At 36.0% G+C, this 19,778-nt stretch overlaps 1 protein-coding gene across 3 annotated transcripts in view; it reads left to right on the forward strand.

The window, feature by feature from the left end:
• The window catches only part of bcam (basal cell adhesion molecule (Lutheran blood group)), a 90,632-nt gene that overhangs the window by 69,245 nt on the left and 1,609 nt on the right, over positions 1-19,778 (forward strand). Inside the window, exons 10-16 of one of the 3 annotated variants that reach the window (XM_088326720.1) lie at positions 1,207-1,348; positions 4,312-4,436; positions 6,578-6,719; positions 8,216-8,236; positions 8,588-8,620; positions 11,911-12,052; positions 15,711-15,810. In XM_088326720.1, the coding sequence (XP_088182846.1) occupies positions 1,207-1,348; positions 4,312-4,436; positions 6,578-6,719; positions 8,216-8,236; positions 8,588-8,620; positions 11,911-12,052; positions 15,711-15,810 (705 nt within the window). The remainder of the gene's footprint in view (positions 1-1,206; positions 1,349-4,311; positions 4,437-6,577; positions 6,720-8,215; positions 8,237-8,587; positions 8,621-11,910; positions 12,053-15,710; positions 15,811-19,778) is intronic. The other 2 variants (XM_088326721.1, XM_088326722.1) reach the window with 2 other exon arrangements.

Genomic DNA, 19,778 nt, shown 5'->3' on the forward strand with positions numbered 1-19,778 from the left:
CCAATAAACTATAAAGACGTGATAGATAACAAAAAAGTCCCTGAGGAAGTCAACTGATGAGTTGATATTCTGCAAAGTGGAGTCATTACATCCAGGACCATCCAGTGAATCCAACCGTGTGTAATATTTACTCCCAAAAACACAATAATGACGACAGATTAAAAAAATCTGCCTAAAAGCATTTCCGCATTGTTGGTCGTTCCTTGTTGTAATCTGTTCGTTTAACCACATTATTTCTGTTTACGGACTTGTAAAATTATTTCCAATAAGGCAGTTAGCCTCTGATCATTGGATTGACACAACTCTTGGCCAATAGCAGGCGTTTTCTCAGGGCTCACAGCCCACATTAGCCAATAAGGGCTTGTTTGATAAAATAGAGATCGCCCCTTTCGCTCAAAAGATCCAGTAGTAACCGATTCAAATGATGATTGACACATTATATTAGCCAATGAAATTCTGAACAGAACGATACGCAGATATTCACAGAGTATTCAAATTAGACCCCGAAAAAAATCATGCGTAATGCCACTCGTGATTTATTTATATGCACCGTTATTAAGCGCAAGTGTGACACTAATTGATTGTCATCTGGAAAGAGAAGTCATTAATATCTACATTAATATAATGTAGATGCATTAACTAGACCTAGCCAACTGTGGTTCTAGGATTGTTTACTATTGACTTTGGGCTAGGACCTTAGCTTGGCCTTTTGGCTGAGAGTAAGTGTACTGGCTCCTAGGCTTTGTAGCGTATTATGAATCGATAACGGATAATGGATAATGAATAACGAAGATAGATCAATAACCCTTAAAACCCCCCCCAGTTGAAGACAACATGAAAGTGAGATTTGTTAGCAGGATTTGTTAGAATACCAACTAGTTCTAACGGAACAAAACATGAAAGGGGATGACACGAAGAACACATGGACAAAACAACAACGAGAGTGCCAAGACCATAAATTATAGTGTCAACATTAACTGGAAATAACTGAACAAAACATGAAATGATACAATGCAGGATTTTTTATAATATCAAATAGTTCTAACTGAACAAAACATGAAAAGGGTTGACATGAAGAACACATGGACAAATCAACAACAAAAAGTGCATTGAAACACCTAACTAGCTCCAACAGGACAAAACATGAAAGTGAGGTGAGCCAGGATATGTACTCTTAGGTGCTAATGTCTCAATCCCCCTCTTTAGGGTTCTGAGGTTCTGTCCCAGGACGGCACCCTGTCCATCAAAGCGGACTCGTACAAGAAAGACGGCGAGTACGTTTGCGTGGGTGCCGTGCCGTCTGTGCCTGGCCTGACTGGCCGGGCCGCTGCCGCCCTCACCATCAAAGGTAACCATATTGATATTTTCCAGCATTTCTATTCCCAAGATTTCCGGTTTTCCTATTCACAATATTTATTGACATTTTTAAAGACCAACACAACTTCATTTTAAGCATTTGAAAATGTTCTAAATGTTTTAAAAACATCTCCTTATATGTTTTTATCTGATTCACTTTGTTTCAATTACAAAATAGATTTTGGTACTTTTCAGTACCTTTTTATACTATTCCATACGTTAAAGTTTTTTTCGATACCTTTTCATGCTTTTTGGGGCTTTTTAGTACCTGAAGTGTTATCGGTATGATACCTAGCTAATCCATTAAAGATAGACCATGACCACAGTAAAGGTGTAACTGTTTCTTTAATTCCTCCTTCAAATGTTGAAAACTGCAAAAGTACAATACATTGCATTGAGACCATGTGCAAATAAGCTTGTGAAACATAAATAGATATACAGTGGAACCTCGGTTCTCGACCATAATCCGTTCCATTTCTTTGTACGATCACCGAAGCCGTTTTTTCCCATTAAAAGTAATGTTAAATCATTTAAATCCGTTCCAACACCCTGATTGTTTAGCAAGAACGTAAACATGAAGCTAACCCAGGCTAATCGTACGTTTGCGTTAGCGTAATCTTCCGTACGAAAGATTACGCTAACATGAATGTGTAAAAATGAAAAAAAATCAGGTCGTTTACACGTCATTTAGCACCCGGGTCTCCACAACAAGTGGTGAGCGGTTAAAGGATAAAGAAAAGAATTATGAATAGGATTTCTTACCGGTCGGCAGAAGCCATGCTGTATGAAAGAAGGGGAACTCGCACACCTTCTTCATATTTTGCTATTATTGCTTTCTTAAATGCAATAGTTGTACGCACTACTCCTCTTTTTTTTACCTGTAGCAACTTTGCTGCTTGCACCAACCTTCTTCCGAGGCATAATTAGGGGTTAAAACACTCCCTTCACTGCTTTTGAAAAACTAAAACAGAAAAGGAGTGCGCGTTGCCTTGACAACAGTTCTTCACGAGGGGTGGGGGCAATCTACACTCGTACGCCACTCAGCACCGCACCGTAGCGTACCGGTGTTCGAACTCCGTTTTTTTTGAACGAACAGCGAAGCAAGAATTTCTCGAAATTTTCGGTCGAGAACCGATTTGTTCGAACTGAGAGGGGTTCGAAAACCGAGGTTCCACTGTAGTTGTTATACATCATAAAAACACTTTTAGAAATTGACGGCCTTGTTAATCCTTCAATTATGGATGGAGATTAGACCATGCACTCGTCCTATCAGCCTGTGTGTAACTACTGATGACAACCAGATCAAACTCGTAAAACCCGTAAGTAGCATTACCTGGAAATAGTAGGATTATTATTATCTTTCAAATTAAAGATTGAATAAGCACAATATATCGTTGCAGAACATGTCTTAACGGGTTTACATCTGTCTTTAGCCTTATATTACATTTTAAACACAGTAACTTATTTATTAAACAAAAACAGATTTTGTAAGGACAACACAGTACCTATCCAGTGCCTTTTTGTTGTTCCTACTGTTGAGTATTTTGAATTACTTTTCAGTACATTTTCATACTATTGGGTATAAAAAATCGTTCTCTTTACTTATGATGTCAGTACCCTTTACTACTTTTTTATACAATTGAGTACTTTGAAGTACTTTTTATACTGTTTAGTATAAAAGATAGTTTTCAGCATTTGTTTCATCATTTCAGTACTTTTTGTACTTTGTTATCCAATTGAGTACTTTTAAGTACTTTTTCATAATATTGAGTTTTTTTATACTATTTATCAATTTTCAATGGTTTTGGATACTTTTCAGTACCTTTTTATACTATTGAGTACTTCGAAGTACTTTTCAGTTTATTTTCATTCTATTGAGTTTAAAAGTACTTTTCAGTACTTTTTATAATTTCATACACTTCAGTACCAATTCGTAATTTTTCATCCTATTGAGTACCTGTCATACTTTTGAGTACCAATTCATCATTTCTATGTACCATTTCATACTTTTTTATTCTGTTAAGTAATTTTCAGTACTTTTTCTTATACTTTTCAGAACTGTTTCTAATACCGTACTATCGATTACTCTTCAGTATGTTTTAGCACTTTTGGGTACCTTTGAGAATGCTAAGTACTTTTTAGGATGTTTTAGTAATTTTTCATTGTTTCTAGTACAGTTTAGCATTTTTTTAATTACCGTCTTCATACTTCTCAGTTCATTTTAGTACTTACAATTTTTTGTCTTGCTGGCTTTCTCTTTCATTCCTGTTTCCCGAATACTTGAACCATGAAATGAAATGATCTGCATTTATATAGCGCTTTTCAAGTCAATGACTTCCCAAAGTGCGAACCAAATGCTTTTTGCCTTTTTGTTTTTTCACGCAATACCAAGAAATTGATCGTTTCTAGTTATTCTTGTTTTTGGTTGAAAAAGGCTAAATTAATTTTCATTTTTCAGGGTATCTAAAAATTGTGTTTCAATATTTAGTGGATTTTGACAGATTTTAGAGTGGCTGATCTCCCAAAAGTGCTCAACTCAATTTTAGTTTTCAAGCAAGACTCATCTTTGCGGAAGAAGCAACAACATTTTAAAAACTAAACATTGTAGCACAGCATTAGCTAACTGAGGTGAATTATTCATCCATATAAGGGGGTTTATTAAATACTAACGTTAATTCAATTCACCATGGTGACCCTGTATCGGGAACGACATCTGGATGAACCATCAGTAGTTATTTTGCACCGCGACAGGATGCTAGCGAAGGGCGTTAGCGGCCTGTGCCATCGCACAGGAAAAACGCTGCACATTGAGAGGAAGTGGGCTGGGCTTAGCGTCCTATAGTGGCGCAGTGGGAGGAAGTGGGCGGCGCTTATCTTCCTGTAGCGTGCAGTGGGAGGAAGTAGGCGGGGCTTCCCATCCCCAAACAGTTGTACTCACACTGTCGTTCTCGACAGGAAAACCGGTGATCGAGACTCCGGTGGGCGGGGAGGTTTCCAAAGAGGGGGAGGCGGTCTCCCTGCGTTGCTCCGCCTACGGATCCCCCGCCCCTCAGTTTACCTGGACGCCCTCGGGGAAACAGGTAAAACACTGTATTTTCTGCACTTTGAAGTGCACCGGATAGTAAGGCGCACCACCAAAATATTTGGTCATATTAAAGAAATTGTATCTTTTGAATATCAACAATTGATTATTATAGTAAATATATGTATTCCCCTGTACTAATTCCTGAGCAGATAATTTGTATTTAAAAAAATATCCTGAAGACTCTTACCCAAAATATACATCAGCAGGTTTCGTAGAATCTGGATTACCGACTTGATGTATGACGTGTCTCAGGCGCTGCTCATATTCAACATTTGTCAAATTTTTCACACAATCAACATGCTTTTGAATTTCTTCAGCTTTGGAAAAATAAATCTTATGATATCCAACATTAATACTGGGGAATTTGATTTGCGTTAATCATGTACTTTCTGTGATATTTATATTTCAAAGATTTTAAAAAAAGTAACACGCAGCATTTTATTTTATTCCTGTTAATTGAATTATATATTTTTCTTTGGAAAACAACGTTTCTAACTATTTTCACCGTTATTATGATAATAGATTTAAATGGAAAACGTAAAAAAAATAATGCTTTATTTCAATTAAACAATCGGATCGCCCTGGTCTGCACCAGTTCCAAGCCACCTGCTAGGCACATCAGTTTTTTGAATGTAGAAAAATTTAGAGCCCTTTAGTCCAGAATTTATGGTAGTTCATTTGTATGGCTGTTTGAGCCTGCATCTTGAAATCTGGTGTGGTTTTTACAAACTGAGTCTAGTTCTTATATTCGAGCCAGCAGCTTTTAATCATGTGGGCTGTGGTCCAGGATTTACAATATCATCATATCTTTAGGCAATTTTATGCATTTTTTTATGTTTAGAAGTGCAAAAAATGCTAAATTAGATAAAGAAGATATGTCCTTATCAGGTGAAAGCGGCGACATCCAGGAAATTATTTTTTTTATTCGACACCCTTTGTGTGGTGTAATATAAAAATGACGCAGCTCAATCCTTTTGAGTCATTTTTAAATCAAGTTTTTGCATTTATGCCATGTTTACAAGTGCAAAAAAATGCAAACAATGACATCAAGGGGAGATTTGTTGTTTCAATGTAACAAAGAAAAACTCTTTCCAGGAAATTATTTTTATTATACTGCGCTCTTTAGTGTAGCACATTTCTTCTCTATTATTTTCTGTCATGCCTCCCTAGGAAGAAGAAAAAATCTCGAGTATGAAAGTGCCACTCACCTGTACTGTAGTTGAGGTGCGGTTGCACTCTATTGTTGGACATTTGAAAAATTAAAAAATAACTCACAGAGGTCAAACGTGCCCCCCCCTTGACAGAGCCACACGCCCCCACAGGCACGTTCCACTTTTTGAGAACCACTAGTGTAGAATCATGTGGAAAATACGCTTTTTATCTATTAGTGTATAATTTACACTCAAGTATAACGCACACCCCTAACTTTTGGTCAAAAATCAGTATAGTATGAAATGATTATTATAATAAAATATTTGTCTTTTTCTCAGCTTAAACTAAGCATTGTAAGTGACAAACGTTGAATATGTGCAGCCATGATTACAATCATTTACTGATAACATAAACTATACACACAATACCAACATAAAATTTGTATGTATTTCATGTCCTTAAGTCAGATTTATCATCAGGTTAACCAAAGAGTTGTTTCCCTCGTCGTGCATCTTTGCATTTACTTATATCTTTCAGAATTATTTTGTTTTCTCCATTCTCTAACATTTGTCCCTGGTACCGGGAATAAAAATAGTGTGATTATGAGAAAAAATATTTTCTTTCTTACGTCATCTATATCACTGGTGGTCTAGTGGTGAGGTTTTGAAGATCTCACCACCACGACGTGGGTTTAAATTGCGTTGCATTCAATCTTTTGTGATTTTGGTCAGCGATAGAATATCGACTGATCAAGCATTGCACAATTATGGCAATACACTACAATAAAACCTTGTGTCTAACCCAAACTTTGAGTTATTCTTTAGGTAGAAAAAATCCCCACTATATTTTCAGTATTTTTTTTCATAGTTTTTTTGCCTTTATGCTATGTTTACAAGCGTTATGTCTTTTTCTCATGACAGCGACAATAAATATTCATTAAAGTTGCAATGTTTTCTAAGAAATTTTTCTTTTGTCGGGCGCCAGTCCGTAACTGTGGAGGGCCACAAAGTGGTTAGCACGGTGGTAGTGCAAGCTAACGCGGCTGTGATGAAGGAGGGCGTTACCTGCCAAGTCAACAACGAACATGGCACAGACACCAAAACTTTCAGCGTTTCCCTCAAAAGAGGTAAGACTCGCGTTTTTTACGCTCCGTATCCCTCACAATCACTATTGCTCGAAAATGAACCTTTTAATCATTTCAGCATGCTACAGTAAAAATACAATAACATCTCATAGCGTTTTTTTCTTATTCTCTGTGACCAGAAATAAGCACAAGGGAAATGTGACTTTTAAATTTTTTTATTTTGAAAACTTCTGACTTTCAACTAACTGCAGTGTGTTCACATTGCTAGAAGTAAAATCTTACCATATTGGCAGGAAAATTAGCAGATATCAAATTAAGTTATTTATTTGTGTCTTGTGAAATAGGAAAATTGATACTTATCAGTGGGGTGCATGGTTTGAGGTGTCCTTAAAAAACTTTACATAAAATATTTTCTCTATAATGTTTGTGTTAACAATGCACAATTGAGTTAAAAGAACCTTTATACATTCTTTTTCCGGGTCCATCTACTTTCATCTTATTTTTATCATCGGTGTTTATTCAAGCGGTTCAAAGAGAGTCACATACTTGCATGCACAAAACCAGCAGCTTGACAGGCTGCAATGATGATTACAGCCGAAAGAGGGCGTCATTAAGTAGAATATTTCGAAGTCACAGACACCACCTTAAGTATGGGGACCATTTATTTTAAGCATATTTTTTCTTATTACCCCCTAAAAATATCTTAAACTATATAGATTAATCAATTGCTGCTAGTTAAGACTAGTTTTAGTAATTTTACTTATTCCACTAAAAACAAAAGGAACATATATTAAATTAGCAAAATTATTTATTATTGACTTGAAAAAATAATTTAAAGATTGTTTAGGTTTTTTTTTTTGATGAACAAGATTAAGTTTGTTAAAACGTGATATTTTCTATAATTGAACAACATAATTTTCTTATTGCACAAAAAGTAAAAAAACAGAAGTTATACTTAAAAATATCAAAAAAAATCTTCAAAATAAGAGAAAATATTCTTAAAATGAGCAAAATAATCTCTGCATTATTTTTCGCTATTTTACAATAAAAGAAAATATTTAAAATAAATCCTGAAATAGGAAAAAATATATTCAAAATAAGCAAAATAATATATGAATACTTTGTCTTATTTCACGAAAAAGTATCACAAGAAAAAACATTTTTTAAAGGTGCAAAATAATCTTAGTACCATTTTTCTAATTTCGCAAAAACAAAAATAATTCTTAAAATGAGCAAAATGATCTAAGTATATTTTTGCTTTTTTCATAAGATCAAAAATATCTCAAATTAAGTATTTATTTACAATCTATTTTTACCATAATTGTCCTTATTTCACAACAAAACAAGATGCATATCTTAAAATGATCAAAATACCTAAGAATCTGCAAATGTTGCTGCCAACAGAGTAAGAATTTATTTTTTTCCAGTGCAACACTTTACAGGCTGCAAAAACATCTTTATTTAATCGCACCATATTGATTCTATGCTTTTTCTGCACCCCTATTTTCTTTTTTCTTCTTCTCCTACTCTTTTTGCAGCTTACAACTCGGCCGAGCGAGGTAGAGCCCCCTACTCCCTCCTCTTGTTGTCCCTCCTGCTATCCAAATTCTTATCTTTTTAGTGCCCCCTACGCAGTCTCTAAAACCCCTCAATCCCCCACCTACACACCGCCAAACACTGTGCATATTGTACTATAAATATAGATATATAGTTCGTCTCTTTCTTCTCTTTGTATTGTGTGTGGGATGCTGCAAGAGGTTTTTTGTGGCCTTCAATAAAGGATTTTTCTTCTATTCTATCCTTTCCTTTTCTGACTGTGTGCGTCTCTTTTTGTCTTGCACGCTCGTTTTCGTTTTGTGTGCTATCGCTATGTTAAGCTAGCCCATTGAGCCGCTTTCTTTTTCTCAAAGTGCTGCATTCTGGAAACCCCGTGCTTGCGTCAGGTCTGTAACCGCTAACTTTACTCCCGTTTGTCTTCTAGTGTCTGTTTCTGTGTCTAGAAAATGTAGTTTAGTTGTGTTTTGATTTTTTTCTTAAACTGCATGCATTCTTGAATTTGTGGGGAAAACTTGGCTTGTTTATGTGATTTTATTATTCTATTTTTAATATTTTATGTCCCAAAAATAATGTATTATTAAAATAATTATTACTAACGCTCCATATGTTTATATATTTTATATTTATATCATTAGAAAGACACTATTTTTGTAGCACAAATGATTATATATCAAAATACAAATTTTAAAAAATATTACAGATCCTCCATATATTTGTATATTTTATTTCCATGTCCTGAAATCGGGTGCTATTACGCTATTTTTCGAAGCACATGAAATTAATTATTTTACATTATTGTTTTTTTTTAAATTACAAAATATCTAACACCAGCAATGCTTTAATTTGTGAGGAAAAAACATTGTTTATACATATCTTTTTCCCCCTAGAAACTCCGCACAAAAACTATTTTTTTTAAAGTACATAACACCAACCATTGTATACTATCAATAATAGAAATTAAAAAGAATAATCAAACACCCTCCATACAAATAATAATCTTGTCTTTTAATGTCCAGAAACTCAGTACACTCATGCTATTTCTGAAGCACAAACTAAATTATGATATATTATTAATATTAAAAATCCAAACAGTGATCAAACACTCTTCATATTGTTTTTAATTTAATATCAATCAAGGTCTTCAGTTTCAACTCATCCAAGATACGTTTCGGAATAAGTCCATCCATTCATCATCTGTTCCGCTTACCCTCAGTAGGGTCGCGGGGGTGCTGGAGCCCATCCCAGCTAACTTCTGGCAATGGGCAGGGGACACCCTGAACTGGTTGCCAACCAGTCACGTTTCAGAATAAGTCATCAATTCCCGTTTTTCATTTGATAACTTTGTTTATGCCCAAGTGTTTTTTTTTAAAATAGTTAATAGTTAAAAGTAGTCAGTATTGTATAATTATAAGTATAGTAAAGTAGTATAGTATAAGTAATAGTTAAAAATAGTTAAAAATAGTTATCGCTCTTCACATATATATATATATATATATATGTATATATATATATATATATATATATATAAAGGTCCTCCCGTCCAGTAGTTTAGATTTTTGTCTTACTTGGATACCATTTCAAATCTTTATTGTGAATTAAATATCAATCAAGGTCTTTAGTTTCAACTCATCCAAGATATGTTTCAGAATAAGTGTTCAATATTTTAGAGACGTAATTTCCGTTTTTACTTTGTTTATATTGTTTAATCTTTTTTGTAAAAGTATTCAATGGTGTCTTTAGCTTAAATCAATGATTTGATGGCGTTTGGACCTATGTTTCAACAAATTCAAAACGACGTGATTTTTATTTAAAAAGGCCACGACGAATCTGAACGGACATTGTTTTAGTTGTTCTTCGTAAACAACAAAAATGCAAAATATTCCAGGTCAGTAAAATCGATAAAATCTTAGCTCTCGTTGTTCTTACGGTTTTACTGTTCATTCACTATATTTTCTAACTTCATGTTACACAAAGGGATACCAACATTTCTCAACATATGCCGTTTTTCTGTCGATGTTTGCATGCTGCAATTCGGTGTACTTACAAAATAAAATATATCAAAATAAAATTTAATTTTAAAATAACTTCAAGGTTTATACATTTCGATAACTTTAGAAAAAAACACCAGATCTTAAGAGATGCTATACTTGTATTGGATTTTCCATACAAATATTTTCTTTATGTATGAGCTCAATCATGGAAAAATAGGCACGTTTTACTCTTGCGTCAGAAACAAAATGGAGTATGGGTGGTCTTCGGGGCAGGGGGGCAGGTATCTTTGTGATGTGCTTATCTTGTGGTGGCTGCTCAGCGGCTTCATTGTTGTGAATATTTTGTTTGAGGTCTTCTGTATTTAAAGGGACAGTGTGTATTATTCAGTGCAACATTGTGGTGAAAAACTTTAAAAAATATATGAACTATATATAACGATATAATTGTATATTTGTTTAACATAACATAAGGTTCGCATACAGGAGGCTCACATACACATACATAATTGTCCACCATCTTGTTGCAACCCATAATAACCAGAAACCTGTCTTTTTTGCCTCTTTTTTTATTTCTTGTTTCCTTTTTATTTTTAATTTTCCCCCTTTTTGTTTTCTTGTTTTTTAGTTATCATTTTTCTCATTTCTTTTTTTTCTTGTTTATTTTTTCTCTTTTTAATTCATTTTTTCTATATGACATCATTTTCTTTGTTTTCCTGTTTTCTTTACTTTGTTCCCCCGTTTTATTGCTTTCCAATCGTCCCTTTTTTTCTTTTTTGAATTTCTTTTTCTTTTTCTGTCTTTTTGTTCTCTTTTTTCAATTTCCATCTTTTATACCATTCCTATTTATACTTTTGTATTCATTTTTTATTTATTGTATTCTCTTTCGTCCTTGTTTAATTTTTCTTCTTCCTTTTTTTCCCCCGTTTTTTCTTTTCTTTTTGTCATTTTTCTTTTTTGTTTTCCTTTTCTCTGTTTACTTTTTAATTTTCAATTTTTCTCTCCATTTTTTTCCTTTCTTGCTTTTTTGTTTGTCATTAATTGTATTTTTTCTTTGTTCGTCTCTTTTCCCTTTTACTTTTTTCTTTTCTTTTATTTTTTTCCCCGTTTTTTCTTTTCTTTTTGTCATTTTTCTTACTTTTTTGTTTTCCTTTTCTCTGTTTACTTTTTAATTTTCAATTTTTCTCTCCATTTTTTTCCTTTCTTGCTTTTTTGTTTGTCGTTCATTGTATTTTTTCTTTGTTCGTCTCTTTTCCCTTTTACTTTTTTCTTTTATTTTATGTTTCCTATACTTTTGTCTCTTGTTTTTTTTTGTCTTGCTCCTTTTTTTCTTTTTTCCCTTTTTTCTTTACTAAAGGCTGGGCAAAAAAAATCCAAGAATAATGTTGCGGTTTGATCAATTCGAGCTTCTGTAGTTTGTATTTTTCCTTGTGCTATTCATCAATCGTTTTCGGTTGCACGGCACAGTACGGCATACATCCAGTGGTCAAATCATACACACTGTCCCATTAAGACTAACCCCCATACCCCACTTCCCCCACCCCTGCCCCCCTCCTTCCCTCCTATTTTCACATCCCGATTCCATACCAATCACCAACCCATAAACCCCTCCCACCACCTTGCAATTGGCCCCGCCCTCACCTGTTCCCTCACCTGTCGGACCCCGCCCCCGTGGTTGGCGGCTGCAGCCGAGCAGCAGCAGGGCGGGTCCAGCGGAGTTGTGATCGCTGTGGTGGTGTGCGTTTTGCTGCTTCTCCTGTTGGTGGGACTCATCTACTTCCTCAACAAGAAGAGCAAGCTTCCCTGTGCCAAGAAACAACAAAAACAAGTGTGAGTGACTCCAAAGGGAAAAAAACACATTTTTAACAATAATATTTTTCATAATATTGGTAGTAATAATTGCTTTTGCTGAAATTGAAAACGTATCTATATTTATGGAGTTTAGTCTCACAAAAAAAGGTTTTATAGAATAGGAATATTACGAAAAAACGTTTTTTAAATATATGTATTTTGGGCAAATTAATGAAAAAACAATTTATGTTTTCTTATTTTTGCATTTATGCGTTCTAGAAGACAGATTGAAATTTAAAAAAGAATGGCATTCCACTGCATCAAAATGTTTTTTATTAATAGAAATATTTTTTTTTAATTCATATTTATCATTTATGATAAAATATTGGTAAACTGCTGGTGGCACTCATCTACTTCCTCAACAGGAAGAGCAAGCTGCCATATACCAAGAAAGTACAAAAACAAGTGTGAGTGACACAATTTCATAGCAAAAAAATACTTTTTTTGATTTCTTTCTTTTTGATTTCTTTTGTGAACTAAATTTTTTACAGGTAACATGAATCTGTTCTTAAATGTGGATTGTGAAGTGAAATGGCCGTAAAGTGGGAGATTCAAACCCATGCGTTCCGAACCTTCAGTACCCCTGATAAAAATGTTTTTTTTTTAAAAGAAAAAATAGTATTTAGTAACTATTTAGGTGTAATATACAGATATAGGATGAAATAACCAAAAGACTTACTTGAGCTGGTCCATTGAAGGAGCAGGTGGATGCAGAGGGTGAAGGCGACACCACAGATTAAAAGAAATCTGATTTTGAACATTCCACTTTAGGGCTTGTAATTCCCTTAAAAGGTCACTCTAATTCTTTGATGCCTTCACTTGGAACAATTGTTTCGATCGTTAATATTTCTTAATAATTGCAAGCAATGTTCCCTCTAAAATACGCGCGTGCGCAATCGCACACTGCCCGCATATTCTCAGCGCACAAGAAAGTCTATCCAGCGCAATGTTCCCTCTAAGCTGCGTGTGTGCGCAATTGCGCACTACCCAGAGCTTTTCCACGCACAAGAAAAGCTAGCCAGCTCACAAAAATCAGGACTCGAAATTGCTTATTAAGAAGCAATTAACTCAAAGATACAGTGCATGAAGGTAAAAATACAAGGGTTCCTCTGACGTTGTGTTCTAAATACGATATTTTGAAGTCAAGGTCGAAGTAGAACAAAGTTGAGTAAAGTCAATAGAGTTTTTCAAGAACCGGCTTCTAAACGGCTCTTCAGGCTGTTTTTGCTTCTTTCATCCCTATATGACCAAATATTATGTAAAATTATGCACAGAATGACTTAAAGGAAAGGTGAATAGAACACAAAGAAAAAAATACCAAAATGAAAAAGTAGTGAAAGGCTGAGAAAAAAAGAAACAAAAGGAAGAGAAAAAAGGAAAAATTCAGAAAAAAACAGGAAAAAGAAAAGAAAGAAACAAAAGAAAAAAGTAAAAAGAGAACAAAAAGAAAAAAGTAACAGCTAGGAAAAATAATGAGATTTTTTTAAAGGAATTGAAAAAAAAGAAAAAACAGGGAAAAAGAAGAAAAAGTTTGTGTTGCATTCAAATAATTTCCAATTATACCAAGTCAATCTTGTTGCCAACATTGTACCTACACCTAAAAATGTGATTAAATACAGTTGTGTATCGTGCAACTGACTAAATAAGTATTATGCGACAAAAGATACCAGGAAAAAAAAGAAATGAAATCTTGTGAAAGAATTGTTGTAAAAACAAATGACGTTTGTAGGCCGTAAAACCTTTGCAATAATACATTAGTCAATTCATTCAAAAGTTAATTTTTTTTTTGCATTGCCGGAAAATGTAACGTGATGTCAAGTTTGGGACATGTTTGATAATGACTTATTTGCCACACTTGGGATTACTGTTGCTCACTGTTTTTTCAAGCGTTGCTCACCGACTTTGTGTGAACGCTCAGACCCCTGGAAAATAAGTGAGCAAAAGCATAGTTTATTAGTTCTCACTCCTTTACAATACAAAAATAAATATATATGTATATACATATACACATATATACATAACTGTAAACATGTACCGTATTTTCCGCACTATAAGGCGCACCTAAAAGCCTTTATTTTTTTCAAAAGCTGACCAGGCGCCTTATAATACAGTGCGCCTTATTTATGGATCAATATTAATTCGCAAAGTCTTGCAACTAACTTGCCGCCGCCGACTAGATTTTTCTCCCGAACGCCAAGTAGTCCGCGGTGTATGCTGGGATTTATTTACCGGCGTTTCATTGGCTAACCAATGCGTCAATCATCATTTGAATCGATCACTATTGGCTAAAGTTATTCGGAGGTCAAGGGGCGGATCCTTTTTATCATTTACAGGCTGGCATTGGCTTGAACGGCAAAACAAAGCCTGCAATTGACCCAAAAAGACGTGTCAATCATCATTTGAATCGATCACTATTGGCTAAAGTTATTCGGAGGTCAAGAGGCGGATCCTTTTTGTCATTTACAGGCTGGCATTGCCTTAAACGGCAAAACAAAGCCTGCAATTGGCCGAAAAAGATGAATGCGTATAGCACGTGGCTGACTGCATACAGAAAGCATTTTTTTACTATTTTGTATTTGTAAGTATTTTATTCTCCTGGATTTACTAAACTCACGGATATAAGAGGACCACGGCTGCACATTATTATGAACACAACGACTTCGGTGAGCTACTCCGGCTTTCTATAGATAGATAGATAGATAGATACTTTGTTCATCCCCGAAGGGAAATTCACATTTCCAGCAGCATCCCTGAGCTGAGAACAATCGAGAACAATCGAAAATAACACGGGAGCTGCTGGAGTGGCTGCCATTCGTGACGGCGCCGGAAGAAAAGATTCAATTTGAATCATGTACAAACAAACAATATTATCCCTGTATCTTGTTTCAGACTGAACTCGATGTTTCTGTGATAAGCGGTACAGATAATGGATGGAATGGAGTGTCTATTTTTAAATTAAACTCAATTCCAAGTGTTTATTGTCATATATACAGTAAAGTTGCGAGCGAAAAAGAAAATAGAAACTAAGGAATGGATGGCATTTCTTGAATCCCAAGACTTTAACCTTCCGAATGATGGAACGATGCATTTGAGTGACATCGTACGGACACCGCATCCGCACGTGTTCTCGACACGTATTTGCGTCTTTGCAAGCTTTGGGAATGTTAAGGGGGTAAGGGTGCGTCTTATCTATGTCAAAAATAGGACCAAAAACTATTTTTTCGGGGTGCGCCCTATAACCCGGTGCGCCTCATAGTGCGGAAAATACGGTACATATACACAGGCTACATACATGTTTACACTCATACAATCCTAAATGAATATTTAGACATATATATATATATATATATATATTGAACTGAAGGAAGAGAGAGAAAGGCAATATGGGAGGTAGTTCAGCCAATAGCAGAGCGGCAATTTAAGGATGCCATGACACAAGCCGATAGCAGACCAGCTTTTTATATAACACCAACCAATTACAGACAGATAGGGAAAATGGCGTAAAGAGAGGCGAAAAAACCCATCTTATTCCACAAAGTGAACATGTCCTAAGGCATAATTCCCCAAAGCTGCTAAAACTTTAAACATTTGTAAGAGGCTAAATCGATTTTTTTCCGTTTTTTTTTTTCTTCTTCAGAGTGGACACTGAAGTGAACAATGACATCGTAGTGGAGATGAAGACGGACAAGGCCAACGAAGAAGCCGGTCTCCTTAATAAGCGACCGCCTGTGGAACAGGTTAGCTAAAAAAACGGCGGCGAATCAAATCATATATTCTATCATGGATTATTTTTTTCGGGTGGAGCATCTTCTGTATCTTCTTAACTCACTTTAAGGGACGTTTTGTTTATTTTCTAGCCCGGGGTTCAGGAACCGTTTTACTCAAAGTGCCATGAAAGCAAAATATATAATTTTTTTTTATTGAGAGAAGGAGAGAGAGCCACACCATATATATATTAAGACAAAATTAAACAAAACGGCCGTTGCCACTCTCCAGACAATAACTAATTCTTCAAGGCATTTTAATTCACTGTGTGATGTTGGATGATTTGATAGAAATTATAGAATAATAATAATAATGTCAGAGCCTTTGTCCCATATCAATATAGATATACCACTTAAAGATTTTCTCCTTCCAGCAGTTACTTAAGTGTGGAGTCTCATTTTGATCGAAATTTTGTCCTAAATAATGGTTTCAAAAAAAAGGTGCAAGCAAAGTTATTTTCTAAAGAAGTGACAAAATACTGCAAATGAGAAGGATACAGACGTATTTACCTTCAGCGCAGACGGCACTGGGTGAGAGAGAGATGGAAGTGCGTGCTCTATGTGTGCATAACTCGCCCATCCCTACCAGTCACCTAATCCAATGGCTCTGGGGTGTTTACAGTTTGTTCTGTGGGTTTTCATCATAAATTATCGGGGTCTGTCGGTGTAACACCCTGACTGTAAACTGTTGTTTGGACAGTGCCTTACATATAATGGACCGAACCATTTGCAACTTCAGTGTTGCTACAGCAACGCATGTACTAAAATCGACTGGGCACATACCAAAATTGGACCGACATAAATAAGATTTGCATTGGCTGTATTTTATCTTCAAGCCGGATAAACTCATAAAATAGCCCTATCTAGTTTCTGAACCCTGTTCTAGTCAAAATTGAGATTAATAAAAACATCTAATCTTAGTTTCATCAGACCTGTTACCTTGTCTAATAAAAACTAAATGCTATACTGCCATCCTTTGGCAACAGAAGGAAACGACAATCCATTTAAGAAGGCATAAATGTTTTTTTTTCTTTTTCTGTCATCTGTCACTCGGACGGATTGATACGGTTGTCAGCTGTCACTGAATGCGAAAACATGGATTGTCGCGGCGTTACTCCGATGTCTCGTCAAAGTGGTGACAGCTGCCCGACAGTGACTGGCAGCAATTGTCGTGTTTTCTACTTTCTGGTCTTTAATGTCCGGTTTTGGTGCTTTCAGTGGGATTTTTCACTTTTAGGTCTTTAGAATTTGATGTTTTTGTTCATTTAATGTCCACGTATATGTCCTGCATCTTTTTTCTTGCCCATTTTGTTCAGTTGGAGCTTGAGTCCCAACATATGTTTGTCTTTCTTTCATGTTTGTCCAAATCATGTTCCAACATGTTCTATTTTATCTATATCTCGATGTTTTGTTGTTCTGTTACCGTATTTTCCGCACTATAAGGCGCACCGGGTTATAGGGCGCACCCCCAAAAAATAATTTTTGGGCCTATATTTTCCATACATAAGGCGCACCGGATTATAAGGCGCTACAATGGGAACGTCGACAAAACAGTCAGATAGTTCAGTCAAACTTAACATTCCGAAAGCTTGCAAAGAAGCAAATACGTGCCTCAGACATGTACGGAAACAGTGTCTGTACGATGTCACCAATCACTCAAATACGTCATTCCAAATATCATTCGGAAGGTTAAAGTCATGGGATTCAAGAAATGCCAAACATTTCTTAGTTTCCATTTTATTTTTTGCTGGCCACTGTGTGGACAGCAAAGTAAGAATTTTATTGTGCAGGGAAACAGGGTTCTTTACTGTGCATATGACAAGAAACACTTTGAATTGAATTTAGTTTAAAAATAGACTCGTCACAGAAACATCAAGATCGTTCTAAAACAAGATACCGGGAAAATATAAAGCCGTATAGCTCACCTAAGTTCTCTTGTACCCATCACGTTCAATAATGATACGTAACCATGGTCTTCTTATAACCGTGAGTGTAGTAAATCCAGAAGAGTAAAATATTTACAAATACAGAATAGTAAAAAATGTTTTCTCTATGCCGTAGTGCAACCCAACGTGTGATTCACATTCATCTTTTTCGGCCAATTGCAGGCTTTGTTTCGCTCCTTTAGCCTATGCGAGCCTGTAAATTATAAAATGATCCGCCCTCTTTACTTCCGAATAACTTTAGCCAATAGTGACTGATTCAAATGATGATTGACACATTGGTTAGGAAATGACACGCCTGTATATAAATCCAAGCATACACCGCGGACTACTTTGCCTTCGGGGAAAATCTAGTCGGCGGCTGCTTGCCTTAGTTGCAAGACTTTGCGAATTAATATTGATCCATATATAAGGCGCACTGTTTTATAAGGCGCATGGTCAGCTTTTGAAAAAAATAAGGCTTTTAGGTGCGCCTTATAGTGCGAAATACGGTAGTTATTTAGGGTTCTGATATATGTTCTGCATCTTCCTTTTTCATGTTTTGTTAAATCTGACTCCTATACCCTGTTTCATGTATCATAGTCTTACCGCCATGGCACTCTGGTTATTGGTCCACCAGCATTTTGGTACACGTCCAGCATTGTCTTACTTTCACAATTTATTCAGTTAGAGGTAGGTGATGTCTCACTATATTTGGTGTTGTTTCTTTACGTTTTGTTTGGATAGAGGTAGTGAGTGTTCCAACATATCCAGCATTTCTCCATCCTTCATATTTTGTTTAATTACAGGTAGGTAGCCTTCTTACATGTTGTCTTATTTCATGTTTTGGTTCAGTTAGTTAGTGTTCGAATATAGCATGTGTCACGGACCAGAGACGGAGGCAGAACCCAGTAGCGTTCGTTTACTCAGTTTTATTGACAAAGAGGGAGAGCAGGGCTTGCTTCCACGATCCGAGGATCGACGGACACGGGTAGCAGGTGGCAGGAACGCGGAAGTGGCACTTCCGTGTCGAGCGAGGATAATCGTAGACTGAAGGGATACTGGTCACTAGCCGGAACGGGAGAGCAAGGGCGGTATTGAGTTCGGAAAAGAGGTCGGCAACAGGTATCAGGCGGGAAACGGGGCAAAACAGATCGGTGGTCGGGATGACAGATCAGAGCAGAAACGGGTCCAGAAACAAGTCGGCAACAGGTATCAGGCAGAAGAAAACAGGGCATGAAAATGTCGGACGGTATGAGCTTGCCTAGCTGGGAGCATCGGTTCGCAACGATCTGACGGCTTCCTCTTGAAAGCCAGGGGTCTAAAAGGAGTCTCTGAACCAATCAGCTCTCAGGGCTGTTGGCGCCTATTGGGTAGTCACAGGTGCCCTGAATCAGCAATCATGACAGCCTGGTTTTCTTCTTTTAGTGTTTTGTTCTGTTAGAGATGGTTGTAGTTGGAGCATTATATAGCTGGTAAATGGTCTGCATTTATATAGCGCTTTTCAAGTCTGTTAAATTCACAAATGTTTCCCTGCATCTTCTCTCTTTCGTGTTTTGCTCAGTTAGATGTACTTATTGTTATATATTTTTCTGTTTTATCTTACTTCAAAGTTTTTGTTCAGTTAGAGCAAGAGTTCCAGCACATTCTGCCTTGTCCCGCTTTCTTGTTTTTGTTCAGTCAGTTAGTGTTCCAGCACATCCTGCGCTCATTTTTGTGTATTGTTCACTTGGAGCTAGTATTCCTGTTTATCCTGTGTTGTATTTCTTTAATAGTTTTGTTCAGTTAGAGCTAATGTTTCAACATATCCCGCATTGTCTCCCTTTCATGTTTTGTTCAGTCAGCACTAGTCGGTGGTTCAGAATTACATTTTGAGGTCTAGTAGTAATGGTACGCTTTATGGTGTTCTCTTTATGTGTGGGAATGTCTCTTGTGTTGTTTCACTTATGTTTTGTTCTTTTAGAACCAGTTTGTATTCCATCCTATCCTTGTATTCTTTTCATGTTTTTTTAGGTTAGA

Source organism: Urocampus carinirostris, chromosome 2 (genome assembly GCF_059441175.1).
Source record: "Urocampus carinirostris isolate Australia breed hairy pipefish chromosome 2, RoL_Ucar_1.0, whole genome shotgun sequence".
Taxonomy (NCBI): Eukaryota; Metazoa; Chordata; class Actinopteri; order Syngnathiformes; family Syngnathidae; genus Urocampus; species Urocampus carinirostris.